The 14,370-nt window shown below is 56.1% G+C and overlaps 1 protein-coding gene across 1 annotated transcript; it reads left to right on the top strand.

Moving 5' to 3' along the window:
• Positions 1 to 5,121: 5,121 nt before the first annotated feature.
• LOC128900458 (uncharacterized) lies at positions 5,122 to 12,858 on the top strand. Its single transcript, XM_054181601.1, has 6 exons — positions 5,122 to 5,564; positions 6,138 to 6,256; positions 6,783 to 6,871; positions 8,603 to 8,722; positions 10,910 to 11,007; positions 12,514 to 12,858. The coding sequence occupies exons 1-6, from the start codon at positions 5,122 to 5,124 to the stop codon at positions 12,695 to 12,697; spliced, it is 1,053 nt and encodes a 350-aa protein (XP_054037576.1). The 3' UTR covers positions 12,698 to 12,858.
• The last annotated feature ends 1,512 nt before the right edge of the window (positions 12,859 to 14,370 follow it).

The raw sequence follows: 14,370 nt of genomic DNA, 5'->3' as shown, positions 1-14,370 counted from the left end.
AAAGAAACCCAACCCCAGACCATAGATGCGGGGCCGGGAAGGGCTCAGCTCCCTCTAGAGGCACCTTCCCCGGCCGGAGCGTGGGAAAGCGGCTGCGGTTCTGCGCAGCGCCGAGCATCGCGGCGGGGCCGGGGGTAGCGGTGGCGGGGGGCAGCGGGGCTCCTCGGGGGGCGCCGGGGGTGGGGGTGAGGCTGGGGCATCGCCTGGCTGCGGTTTTGCTGGGAGCAGAATTGGGGCTGCTCTGCCAAGCCCAGCGCTTCAGGGACGGAACGTCCCATCCCATCCCGGCACCCTGCTCACCACGATTCCCCAGGAGTCTTTCTTTGGCTTCTCCCCGGATTCTCCAGCGATTTCATAGAATCACAGAATGGTTTAGGTTGGAAGGGACCTTACGGCCGACCCAGTGCCACCCCCTGCCCTGGGCAGGGACACCTCCCACCAGCCCAGGTTGCTCCAAGCCCCGTCCAACCTGGCCTTGAACCCCTCCAGGGATGGGGCAGCCACAGCTTCTCTGGGCAACCTGGGCCAGGGGCTCACCACCCTCACAGCAAACAATTTCTTCCTAATATCCAATCTAAATCTCCTCTCTTGCAGTGTAAAACTGTTCCCCCTCATCCCATGGCTCCCCTCCCTGATCCCGAGTCCCTCCCCAGCTTTCCTGGAGCCCCTTTAGGGACTGGAAGGGGCTGGAAGGTCTCCCCGGAGCCTTCTCTTCTCCAGGCTGAACCCCCCCAGCTCTCTCAGCCTGTCCCCACAGCAGAGGGGCTCCAGCCCTCCCAGCATCTCCAGGGCCTCCTCTGGCCCCACTCCAACAGCTCCGTGTCCTTCTGCTGTTGGTGCCCCAGCGCTGGAGGCAGCACTGCAGGGGGGTCTCACAGAGCAGAGCAGAGGGGCAGAATCCCCTCCCCTCGCCCTGCTGCCCACGCTGCTGGGGATGCAGCCCAGGCTGCGGGGAGTTTCTGGGCTGCCAGCGCACCTTACCAGCTCATGTAGAGCTTCTCATCCACCAGCACCCCCAAATCCTTCTCCTCAGGGCTGCTCTCCATCCCTTCATCCCCCAGCCTGGATGTGTGCTTGGGATTGCCCCGACCCACGTGCAGAACCTTGCTCTTGGCCTTGTTGAACTTCATGAGCTTTGCATGAGCCCACCTCTCCAGCCTGTCCAGGTCCCTCTGGATGGCATCCCTTCCCTCCAGTATGTCGACCATGCCACATGGCTTGGTGTCGCCAGCAAACTTGCAGAGGGTGCACTCAATGCCACTGTCCATGTCTCCGACAAAGATGTTAGAGGCAGTCCCGATACCGACCCCTGAGGAACGCCACTCATCTCCATTTTCTGACCTTTTTGTTAAGGCTGTAGCACCACGGCATGATCGGTTCGCCCTCTGTCGGGGTCCCCAGCAGGTAGGGCCAGGAGCCCTGTGAAAGTCATTCTTAGAGCATATCAGGAGTTTCTAGTAGGGAACTTCTGTGTTGATCCACCAGCAAAAAAGAGTCACTGGTGGCAGAGGTGGTTCACACCAAGTGATTTAGGAAAGTTGAAATCCACGGAGATTAGAAAAAAATCACAGTGGCTGGAGGAAAGGGTGTGATTCACCCTGGAGAGAAGATAGAGAGCTTCTTCGCTGGAGGTGGCTCTCAGCTCAGCAAGCTGCCCTGGCTGCTTTTCCTCTCCTTGCTCCTTGGGAGGCTGCCAGGGACTTCACTGTTGGTGCCGAAAAATGCCAGATAAGCAGAGGTTTGGGGCCAGCATAAATGCCTGACTGCTAATTATCAAATTACCTGTCTGTCCAGTGGTAGGAGCACTGTTCATGCCCTGGAACGACGTTGCCCTGTGGGATGCTCCCTACCCCAGAGCCGAACAGAAAGATTTTTTTGAATCCTTGACTTACTTGGCTGAGCTTTTCTGGGGAAAATGGGCCCCCGGGTGCAGAGGGCCCTGCTTTGGCTCCAGAGATGCCCTCTCCCCTTGGAGGCAGGGGCTGCTGGGGACGTGGCCTTGGCAGACCTTTCTGAGGGTGGTAGCTGCATCAACACCAGTGAAAAGCAAGTTGTTGTCGTGGTTTGGTTCTGTTCTACCTCAAACCAGGACGTTTGTGGAGGGTGAAGCAAAGGATGCCTGCAGTGACTGCGGGGGCCAGGGGCCAGGAGAGATGTGCCCTGGCTTTTGGTGGGGTAAGACTAGTCATGGAGTAGAGGGAGATGAGGAATCAGCTACTGGGGACTGTCACCGTCAGCCTGGTAGTAAGGGGTCTGCCTTCCTCCCAGCGTGCGCTCAACAGAGAAACTCCCGGTCCTGGGGGGAGGCTCGAGGTCTCACCATGACCCTTAATTCTGCACTGAGCTTTTGGGGGGAGTTTTGGTGGTGAATGCTGCAATGGTGGCTGTTTGGGTCTGAATTTCCCTGCCTCTGGGTTATCCCAGTGCCCCTGCCCATCTGTGCTGGTGGTGGCCGCTCTTGTGCACAGCCGGTGTGACGGGTGGCCGGGTTTTAGGCTGAATACCAGCACAGGCACATGGGGATGTGCTGACTGCTGCAGGGTGAATCCTGTGCTTCTCTCCACCGCATTACATCAATCTGGGCTGTTCCTGAGTCTCGCCACCATTTCAGATTTAGCATCCCCGAGTATTACCTCATTGGGCGGCAGCATGGGTGAGAGCTTCTGCAAAAGCAATTCTTATCTAAAATCCTCCTTCCTTTTTGCAAACCACTTCTCTTCCACCTCAAATACATTGCACAGCACCTCTGTGGCACAGCTGTAGAAAAACAGCTGGGAAGGTGGTGGTAGGTGAGCATCAGGTGTATGGTATTCACAGGTGCTTCTAATCACATCGAGCAGCAAAAGTTGTGGAAAATAAGTAGGGGGACTGGACAACTCCTCTGTGTCCACAACAAAGAGCTTGTGGGGACCGAGCTGTGGGTGGGCAGTGGGGAATCAATCATAGAATCATTCGGGTTGGAAAAGACCCTTGGGATCACCGAGTCCAACCATCAACCCCACTCTACAAAGTTCTCCCCTACACCATATCCCCCAACACCTCATCTAAACGAGTCTTAAACACATTCAGGGATGGTGACTCCTCCACCTCCCTGGGCAGCCTATTCCGGTGTCTGACCACTCTTTCTGTGAAGAATTTTTTCCCAATGTCCAGCCTAAACCTACTCTGCTGCAGCTTGAGCCCGTTCCCTCTTGTTCTATCACTAATTACCTGTGAGGAGAGACCAGCACCAACCTCTCTACAATGGCCTTTCAAGTAGTTGTAGAGTGATGAGGTCTCCCCTCAGCCTCCTCTTCCTCAAACTAAACAGTCCCAGCTCCTTCAGTCGCTCCTCATCAGATTTATTCTCCAGGCCCTTCACCAGCTTCGTTGCCCTCCTCTGCACTCGCTCCAGCACCTCGAGATCTCTCTCGTATTGAGGTGCCCAAAACTGGACACAATACTCAAGGTGTGGCCTCACCAGTGCTGAGTACAGGGGGACAATCACCTCCCTCCTTCTGCTGGTCACACTATTTCTAATACAAGCCAGGATGCCATTGGCTTTCTTGGCCACCTGGGCACGCTGCTGGCTGCTGGAGAGTCTTAAAGAGGGGGGAGATATCAGGGATAGAGGGAAATGAGTTTGAAAGTACCAGCTCTGTTACGGGAATGGCCAACATGGACGTCAGGAAATGATGGCGGGTGGCAAGCAAGTATTTAGGAGATCATTTGATGAGTGGTCTCAATCCTGCGTGTGGCTCTGCTGGTGCGGAGATGGCCTGCTTAGCTACTGCAGTGGCTTTAAGATGTTGAGGCAATAGGGAAAAAATTCCTGCACTGGCTTTAGGATCGCTGATGCTATCGGGAAACATTCCCCGCTTCCACTGGTATCCCCTTTTACTGGTGTAAATAAAGAGGTGTATTTGCTGGTATAAATAAAGAGGTATATTTGCGAGTGTAAATAAGAGATTCGTGGCAGAGAAGGAGCCTCTGCTTTCAGGATTCACGTAGTGTTTTAGGATGTGGTTTCACCAATTGGTTGATGCAGCCTAAATCTGCTGCTGGAGGACAGGGGGCTGCTCTCCTCTGTGCACCCCCGGCCCCCTTGTGCCAGCAAGAGCAAGGGGCTGATGTGAAAACCCCCTTTTTGCAGCGAGGAGGGCTGCGGGTTGTGCTTCGCAGGTTGTGCTTTGCGGGAGCCGTGCCCAGTGCTGGCCGCCCGAGCCCGGCGATGGCAGAGGAAAGGAAACAGGAGGGTGCAGCTGGAGGGTGGGAGAATCTCGGTTTCAACCAGTCACGATGACATGGCACTTTTAGATGACGGGGTGGTTTTTTTTGAGGGGAAAAAAAGCCCTTCTTGCAGCCAGCAGCTTGTGGGCTAGCTGAGCCGAGGGTGGGCAGGGACAGCCAAGGCAGGGACAGCCAGAAGAGACTCCGAGGGTAGGAGCAAAGCTGAAGTCCTACCAGGGGTTGTCTGAGGGATACGTGACATCAGCCCAAGCAGCTTTAGGCGAGTGTTACTGCAGCGACGGCTCTGTCGAGCGCAGGAACACTGCAGGGAACATCATGCCCCTGCCTGAGCCTGGGATCCCAGGAAAACACCCTCGGAAACCTGCCTGAGTGGCCAAGGGAGAAACAGGTCCTTGCCGTTTGCTGCTGTTTCGGTTCCTGCCATGATTGTCATGAATGCATTGCACTGCGATGGCAAACGTTGCTTTTAAAAGCTGTTTGCTCCGCTGCGGCTGGCAGAAGCAGTAATTTTTTATCTTACTCTCTTTGCCCGTGGAACTGCGCTGCCGGAGGAGTTCTTGCGTGAAATTTCCGGGCTAGGCCAAAGTGTGGCAGAGGCAGGAATGCTGCAAGGATGAGTCACTGTGGGTGGAAGGAAGGCTTCGCTTTTTGGGGGCCCCTCTTCTCCCCCAGCTCTGGCCTGAGCTTGGTCTGCATCCCCCCCTCCAGCCCTGGGTTCTCCACCCTTTGCCCCACGGGCACCATTTCCGCCCCCCCGGGTGCTATTTGTCCCCCCTCAGCCCTGTTTCAGACCCCTGTCGCTGTCTCGGTGTCTCCGGGTTCCGGGCGGTTGGGGACTGTTTGGTTTAAATCCAGTTCTGAGCCGTTGAGGCACCGGCTGCCCCCGCGGCCATGATGGAGGCCCTGCCGGCCACCCGGGCTCCCCGCCGTCCCTCCCTGCTCCAGCTCCTCCGCAGCTTCTTCGGGCTCCTGCGAAACGTGCGAGGGACACAGGAGCCCGGGGTGGAGGGGGAAGAGCTGGGCGCCGTTGGGGACAGCAGCAGCCATTGGGGGCTGGCAGGCCAGCAGCGCCCATACTGGGAGCCCTGGGAGGGGGCCGAGGGGGAGAGCACGGAGCCGCTGCTGGGGGAGCTGCAGGGGCTCAGCCTGGCCGGCTCCCTGGGGAGCAGCAGGAGCGGGAGCTGCCTGACGGGGAGCACCAGCAACACGGAGCTGGTTTGTGAGGTGGTGGACACTCCTGCCAGTAGCCCAGCCCAGCAACACGCAGACCATGGGGTGGCCAGCCAGGAGGGGACGGCCGTGCCAGAAGCTTTCGGTGACAAATCTCTGGAGACGTAAGCGTTAGGGCGGGGGGTGACATGGGGCCAAAGGCCTGGCTCGCTCCCGTGCCCCTATCAAGGGACCACGTCCTCGTAGACATGGATGCCCCAGAGGGACAGGGAGAAGCCCGCTTGGCTGCGGGTCTTGTCGGATCCCAAGCAGCCGGTGTTTTGCAGAAGGCTGCTCGTTTGGGTTTTATAAAGAGCTTCTCATTTGGGTGTTATAAAATCCAGTTTTCCCTTTACTTCCTTAAAACATTGAAATGAGCCCAGTGTTTCCTAAGGCCACAGTTGTCTTCCAGAACCTGTGTAGCTTCGGGGCATCCTGTACCCACAGCGGGCAGGCTCCATCCCCACCGCTGCCTGCGCTGCTCTTACCTCCCCAGAGGTCCCCAGGTGGCCCCGTATGGAGTGTGGCACCCACCAGGAACCTGAGTTACAGCCCTTTGCAGTCTCTGGCCTCTCCAGGCTGCTGACAGGGGTGCAACCAGATCCTGTTGTGTTAGGGCTGCTGCTAGAGGGTCAGGAATCACAACGCTGGTGCTGCTGGGCTCCGTTTGAACACACCTGACTGTGCTTTGCCTCCAGGGATGGGCTCCTTCAAGGTCCAGGTGCTGATGGTGAAGATGTTACCTGTGGTGCAAGCCCTGAGCCAATGTTTTCTGTGGACTTTGACGCCGAATGTGAGAAAGAGCAGCTCCTGAAAGGTGAGAGGATGGCTCAGCGGTGAAGGAGATCCCCCCTCATCCCTGAGGACTCGAGGGCTGCCTGGGGCAGCTGGTTGGTGGGAGAAATCCTGAGGAATGACTGGTAGCCCTTCTCCCAGCCCGTGTGCTGCCTTTTGTGTACAAACCCCGGGGCTAGTGCTGCACGCTGTCTGCTGGCTAAGTGTTGGCATCAAAGCTGCGTCTTGGAGAAGACCAACCAGGGGGATTGCCCAGGGAGTCTCATAATCCGGGAGAGTACCCAAGGGTCGGGGCAGAGGGCACTGAAAATGGCCCAGGGGATGTGAGGGGCTGGGGCACTTCAGCCACTTGACTGCTGAATGCAATGCCTGACATGCCTGGCAGTAAGTCCGTTTGCTTTGCTGTACTAGAGGATCTGGACCTGGCACAATATGCTCTCTCAGACACGCCGCTGGGGCCACGGTTGATTGCTGTGCAAGGACAGCATGAAGGAAGGGAGGTGCCGGCCCCGGGGAGTCACTGTTTTCTCTGGGCTTGTTTTAAACAGCAGATGAGGGGGCAGGATCCCCGACAGCAGAGCTGACCCAGTGGAACACGCTCTTCAGCATGAACAAACATCGACAGACTTCACATGAGGTTGGTGGAAGGACGTGGAGCATGGGGCTAAGGTGGAGAAGCCTGAGAAGGCCCTACGTGCAGGCAGATCTAAGTGCCTTCAGGCCTTAGAAAAGGCATAGGGCTAGATCAGCATGGGGGATGCTAAAACTGAGCCCTGGCACTACCGTGTCAGAGGCTGTGGACTTTCAGGGGTGTCTTTGAAGTTCTTCTGTACCTCCATGGCCCGTTCCAGCTGAGCAGGGAATGGTCTCAAGATGCTGCAGGTCAGTGATGGGCAACACATGGTTTTGGGACATTTGCTGAGATGGGATGGATGGGAGTGAAATAGGGATAGTAGCCAGAGCCAGGCCTTTGGGATTCCCTTCCTGGTCTTCTTACAGACCCACGCTGTGACTATGGTCGTTTAATTGAGGTAACTTGTTACCCACCCACCCTGAAACGAGCTGTATGTGCAAAATTATCTTGCCATCCCTGACAATCCTGTTGTAATAGCTCCTCGATCTCCCTAAAACGTCGATCCAAAGTAGAACAAGGCATGACCCTGCAGACTGGGTCTTCATCTGAGATGAGGGTCAGGTCAGGGATGCTGGTGATTGTCCCCAAGACAGTGTAAGCAAGCCTAGAGGAGGCCACGGATGGCGCAGGATGGGTGTCTCCAATCCAGGCAAAATAAACAGGGCGGGTTTGTAGCAGAGCAACAAATCTGCAGCAGAGCAGAGACTCCAGCTGCTCGCTCAGGGCTCTGAGAGACGCTGAAAAAGATGCAGGACCTGGTAGAGCTGCAGGAAGCAGCTGGGGTGGCGGGTGGGTTGGTGGTTTAATAAAGCCGTTCTGCCGGAGCGTGGGTGTGGGGTGTGAATGGTGCAGCATGTAGATACAAGGCAAATTAGGCCCCCTCTCTGCTGGATGGTGCAGCGCATTAAATCAGCTCTTTGAGAAATGGTCAATGTTTTGTTCCAGACAGTGAAGGGGAACTCCAGGGCAGTGTTTTAAAAGTAGTCTTGGGGAGCTGCCTGAAGCTGTTAAAAACTTGGGGTTTTAATAGATTTCTTTTCAATATGGCCACTGCCTGACAAAATGCAGGAGACAGGAGCCAAGTTAGCGGTCAGGGTGTGGGAGCCTGGAGACCAGAGGTCTGCTGGGTTTTGTCACTCCCTCCCTATGTGACCCTGTGACAACCTTTTTCCCTGCTTGCCTCAGTTTCCCATCTGTGCCCGGAGACATCTACTCAGTTGCATGAAGCACTCTGAGGTCTCTGGATGACGGGGGAGACCTTATCACTCTCTACAACTCCCTGAAAGGAGGTTGTAGTGAGGGGGGATTGGTCTCTTCTCCCAAGTAACAGGCAACAGGACGTGAGGAATTGGCCTCAAGGTTTAGACTGGATATTAGGAAAAATTTATTCACAGAAAGAGTTATCAGACATTGGAACAGGCTGCCCAGGGAAGTGGTTGAGTCACCATCCCTGGACATATTTAAAAGACGGGTAGACGTAGTGCTGAGGGACAGGGTTTGGTGATGTTTTTATCGGTGTTACGTTAATGGTTGGACTCGATGATCTGAAAGGTCCCTTCCAACCTTGACGATTCTATGGTAACTTGGCACTGGGGGGAATTTGGTTTTATTTTCCAGATTGCCTCCTGAAATTAGCGTTGCCTCAGGATCAAGCTGTTGTCAGAGTTGACAAAATGTCTCTGTACACCATCTTTTTTTTTTTTTTTTTTTTTTCTCCTTTTTTTCCCTTTGCAGCCTCGTGCCCGGGGAAGCTTGATGGAGCTGGAAAGCGAAGAGGAGCCGCTTTTGAACGCGGCGGCGAATAGACCTGCAACACCGGCTCTGCCCCTCCGGGCTCCGAACCCCCCTGGCGAGGTGAGCTCCGGGGCTCCCCCCCGCCCAGGCTGGGAGCGGAACCCCCCCGCTGGCAGCCCCCAGCCCTTCGGCAGAGCTGCGCCAAACTGCCGGGGACAGACATTTCCTCGGAGCACCAGGTGGCACTCTCCGACTTCCAACCGAGCTGAGCCGAGCCGGGCTAACCCAGCCGGGGGACAGGGACACCCCTGGGTGTCTGCGGGGCCACCCGGGTCCAGGCTGCGGGGAGCAGGGGGACAGCGGGGACAGGAGGATGGGGCGCCTCGAGGGACCATCTCTGCAGGGGCCAAAGAGGTTTTCCATCAACATACAGAGCCCTGGGGCTGTTCAGCCTGGAGAGGAGAAGGCTGAGAGGGGATCTCGTCGGTGTTGATCAATACCTAAAGGGCAGGTGGCAAGAGGATGGGGGCAGGCTCTTTTCAGTGGTGCCCAGGGACAAGGGGCAACGGGCACAAACTGGAACGTGGGAAATTCCATCTGAACATAAGGAAAAACTTCTTTCCTTTGAGGGTGCCAGAGCCCTGCAACAGGCTGCCTAGAGAGACTGTGGAGTCCCTTTCTCTGGAGACATTCGAACCCCTCCTGGACGCGTTCCTGTGCCACCTGCTCTGGGTGGCCCAGCTCTGGCAGGGGTTTGGACTAGCTGATCTCCAGCAGTCCCTTCCGACCCCCGCCATTCTGTGATTCTGTGATCCAGGTCTGGTGACCCCACGCAGGGGTGGGCGTATTCGCCTCCTGCAAACCCTTGGCAAAACCAGGACTCCAAGCCCTGCCCCGAGGCTGCTGCAGCGCTGGTGGCCGTGGGTTGCGCAATCCGACCATGAGCCCATGGCTCACTCTGGCTCCCCCAAGCATTGCTTAACTGTCCAGAGGATGTGACCAAGGGCAAGTTGCTCTCTGCTCCCCAGGCTGCTCTGGAGCTGGGCCACCCTGCTGGTCCCCAGCAGGAGGGAGCTGGTCCAGCTCACCTGGGTCCGCAGCACCCAGCTCAGCGGGGTGTGATGGCTCTCCAGGGATGCTGCGGTACGGAGAGCAATTGCAACTGTGAAAAGGAACAGCCAAACCCCCTGTTGTTCATCAGGTTTTATCCACAGAGTTTCCTCCTGCTTCCCTCTGGGGTTGCTGGGGGAGGCAAGGCGCCTTTCCCAGTGGGGCAGGGTGGGAGGATGAGGATGGTGTCGGTGCCAAGCGCCCGGGGGCCGAGGTCAGAGCTGTGATGCCCCAGCTCCCTGCAGAGCACAGCCACCGGGCCAAGACCATGGGTGTCTCCACGCTGAGTTTATCACGGCTGTGCTGTCTCTGGGCTCTGGATGAAGAGAGAATAAGAGGCTTCAGGCAAAGCGCTTCTCGCATGCAGCAGATTTATCAAATTGATTAAAAAAACCCACAACAGATCCAGGCCTTGTTCCTATAATAGCTATTGGAGCATGTTGGATGTTAATCAAACCGTCTGTTTGCTGTGTCCAGAGAAGCCAGCATAAGCCAGCTTGTGTTTTTCAGGCATTGGAAGAGCTGTCAAGCTATAATCTGTTTAGGACAAAATAACTTATAAATACACCTTCTGATAATCTGCTGTACAAATGTGGGAAGAGAGGGGGGGTTCCTGTGACTGCGTGTATGTATCGGAGGACTGATAAATCTCTGTGGGGGCTGAGTGTCATCCCTCCCAGCAAGGGGGGAGAGAAGGGACTCCCAGACCTTCCTCCTTTTCACCTTTGTCCCCAGCGCAGAATTGTTCTGTCCAGACCATTCCCTCCAACTTTTCCCATTAGATTTGAAATATTCCAAAATAACGGAACTCCCATCTCTTCCCTCGGGGAGGCACGCCATGATCTCCTGGGGATTTTTCCTCATCGGGTAAGAAGGCTAACCCATCACTTGACTCCCGGGTGTGAGTCCTGAAGCAGGGGGTGTGAGTCCTGAAGCAGGGGGCTCCTGCGAGCACCCTGAGAAGACTCAGATCCTTGGCAAGTCAGCACCGAGAGTGCTCAAGCGTGGCAGCAGAGCTCTCTGCAGGCAAGAAGCTTGGGACAACCTGCTTAAAAGGTCTTGCAGGTCTGCGATGAAGAGGCCAAGCAGGCAGCGGCTGGGGTCAGCTCCTGGCTGTGAACACGTTCAGAGTGTTATTCCAATTTGCCGTAGTCCTTCGGGATGTCTCTCTCTGACATATTTCTTTCTCTACCCGAGGTTTTCAGAAGACAGAGCAGGAGGAACCCTTGGCTGCTTTGGGAGAAGCTGGGTACAGCTGGGAGCAGGTGGAGGAGGAGCCCCTGGAAAAGTCTGAGGTCAGTCTAGAAGAGAAAAATGCCATCGGTGCACTAGGATGGCACATCTCTCCCGGCACCACCTGCCACCATGGTGCTCTGCGGCCACAGCTGTATTTCTGCCTCCTTCACTAAGTCGTTGTGGGGCCTCGAGCAGGGCACTTGTGCCAGTACGCTTAAAATTGCATAGTGTCAGGTCTATAAATTCATTTTAGAAGAGCTAGTGGTTTCTAGGGGAAAAAAAGGCACCTTTCAGTGAGGTTATTTATTAAATTAGCCTAGTTTTAAGTCTCCCCTTTGAGAAGACTGGCTCTGCACTCCCTGCCTCAGTTTCCCCTTTCATACTAGGGGTTGCATCCCAACTCCTCCCCTCCAAAGCACCTCGTGAATGAGTGCCGTATTTCTAAATGTCTCTGAAATCTGGGCTGCCAAGGGCGCCAGGCAGTACTGGACGACTGGTTACGGAAACCCTCTGTCCCCGTGCGGGGGAAAGGTGGGGAGTTTCCACGCCTGGCTCTGCGACGGCAGATCCGCGCACTGGTTCTCACTCCTCACCGGTGCGAGCCGAGGACACCCAAACGGCAGCACGCTCCTCCCGAAGGCAGGGACAGCCCGGGAGAGAGGAAAAAGCAACTTCCTTCGCTCCATGCACAGGAAAAGCGCGCCTGGGAGGTGGGGAGGAGGTGCTGGGGGGCTGCCTGGCCTCGCTGCCCACCGGGTATGTGGGGGTCACCTCACAGCGCCCCATCTCCTCCCTCCTGCAGAGACCAGATGTGTTGTCTTGACTTGAGTAGCTGCAGCAGGGGGATGGGAAACTCCCAAATAGCTTTGGAAAACGGAGCGTGGAGGCGGTTTCTTTGTCTCACGCCATGCGGGCCAGGAGTTTTACTGGGTTGTTAGCTTGGTTATTTTATTTCTTTCTTCCGTGCTCGGCTTTCTCTGCAGCCGCCTCCCTCTGCAGTGTGTGGGCAGGCGCAGACTTTGAGCATTTAGGGAAGCACCCGGGGTTTAACAGGGATGCTTCTCCATCTGAACCCATCTGCCATGGTCTGTTCCCGGCACAGTGGCTCCTTTCAGCCTCTGAGGGGGTGTCTGCAAACAGACGCCGATTCATAAGCACGGTCCGCACGGGCGGATAAAGGCAGGGGCATTCCTGGCGTGGCTCCCGGAGCCGCACTCGGTGGGGAATTGCTGGTGTCCGGCTTCTCTGAGGCTGTAAACGGGACTGGAGGCTGGACGGGTGCAAGCAGCCGGGTGCCAGTGGGGTGTTGGAGCCACCTTGCTTCATGCTGATGGTTGCAACGTGCCGGCATGGGTTCAGCTCTCGTGGTGAGATGTGCTAGAGGTGCCCAGAGCCCCACGCTGCCCAGTGGCTGCAGGTGACAGAGGGGAAGAGCCCATTATTTGGCCTGGGACAGCACCGAGAGCCCCGTCAGACGGTGGGAGAGGGCGGCAGGGCTGGTGGGAGGCACTGCCGCTCTGTGTTGGGCTCTTCAGTCCCTGAGGTCCATCCTTTTCCCTCCCTAGATCCAGCTCCAGGGAAAAGTCGGGAGCAGCCCCTGATGGACCACCCTGCATCGGCAGCCCTCCCGGAGGAGAGAGTGACTCTTCTTCTCTGGCCCCCGTCCTGGTACCCGCCAGGCTTAGTCCTGTCCTAAGGAGGTCCTCGGCTCCAGCTTTGCCCTCTTCTCTCCCCCACGTTTCCCTTTAATGAATATACCATGTTTCCCTTTTTGCTTTCTCCTTTCCTATTGCTTGGGAAAGACCCATGAGTCTCACTCCCCTGGCTGGCACAGCCTGGCTTTGGTTTGAATTATTTATTTTTTTTTTTTAGATTAAGCATTTAGTGTGAATAAATTGTTCTCACTTCTCCCTCTGATTATTCACTTTCCCTTATTAAACTGTTCTGTCTTGAATTACTTTTTCTCCTTTCCCAACCCTTCCACCCTCCCGCTTTTTCATATTCTCCATATTAGTTATTCTCTGTGGCTTTTAAGGTTTTTATTTATTAATTTTGGCGTAAGAAGAGATAGGTCTCTGCCTCTGTTCCCCACCCGCTGCGAAAGGAGTGGAGAGATTGGTTTGGCCAGTGGCGTTCTCCATCCCCTGAAAGGCAAAGCCAACCTCTTAGAAAGGTATCAGAGAGGGGCCAGAGGATCCTGTGCCTGTCGGGTGGAGAAGTGCCCCCTGCCCCTTCATTTTCCCTCGGGTGCGTGGGAGGAGGTGCCCCATCCCCGTATCCTCGCCTCGTCCCATCCCCTGCCTCTGCCCTGAGCTGCTGGGCAGCACCGGGCACTTGAACCACTGACCTCGGCAGCGGTTCCCAGCCCCAGCGGCTCATTCACGGCCGGGCTGGAGGAGCTGCTGGCAGCACGGCTCCTGCTAATCTGGGAATTGTATGCCAGGAAGCACACACCCAGCCGACCTGCCCGAGACAAAGCCTGCAGTGTACGCACCAGCTCTCCCCAGGCGTTCCTCTGCGCAGCTCAGGGCTATTTCTGAGCGGTCCCCAGCGCGTCAGGCCTCGCTGGTTCCCTCCCCGGACTTGCCCCAGGGTCAGGCACCTGCTTTGGCTGCAGTGCCAGAGCTTGGTCATCCTGTGATAGAACAGGGCTCCCGGCCTGGCACGCCATGAGCTGCTCTCACAGCCGTCTCGTGCTTCTGCCGCGCTCTGGCGCACATCACAAAATGGGGCTGTAGCACCTAAACTCTGCTGGCTAACCCTGAAACCATGGCTGTGAAAGAGATGAGCTCCCTGATCACCTCTGGGGTGTTTACTCTGGCCCCTAACAATGGCAAATTAACCACAGCCATCATTACTTTCTTGCGAGATTGGTTTAGTAGATCTGTCCTGGCAATAGACCCTTCCCATGTTGCCTTCCCAGGTACCAAAACTCTCTGTCCTTGACACATCCTTAGAAGCCTTGAGCTCCAAATAGACTTGACTTCTGTGTAAAACCTCTGAGATTTCCCGAAGAAAAGTGCTATATAAGATGTAGGTATTATTAGCAATCTCCCTCTGCCAGGTCATATGTCAAACACCAGCACGAGGAGGTGTTGGGAGGAAGGGTTTGCCTTGGCTGAGTCATTTCATAGCAGCTTGTTTCAGGGTTATGTGCACCTCTTTGGGAAGCAGCTGGTGTCGTCTGCTAAATTAGGTCTGGCAGAGGCAGCAAGTCGTTTCCACAGCATCCAAGCATCCCTGGTCAGCGCGGTCCTTGTCCCCGTGCTGTTCCCACTGTGTAGGTGGGAAGCAGAGACGCCTACGCTGAGCTGTCCTTGGCGATGCCCGGGGCAGGCTGGTGGAAATGAGCTGGGTGAGTTATTCTGCTCTGCCCTTCGAGGGCAGAGTCGGGCCCGTTGCCTTGACAAGAAGCTGCGCGT

The sequence above is a fragment of the Rissa tridactyla genome, chromosome 21 (genome assembly GCF_028500815.1).
Source record: "Rissa tridactyla isolate bRisTri1 chromosome 21, bRisTri1.patW.cur.20221130, whole genome shotgun sequence".
NCBI classification, from domain to species: domain Eukaryota; kingdom Metazoa; phylum Chordata; class Aves; order Charadriiformes; family Laridae; genus Rissa; species Rissa tridactyla.
Note: the sequence above shows the minus strand (reverse complement) of the source record. Positions and strands in the feature narration are given on the sequence as shown.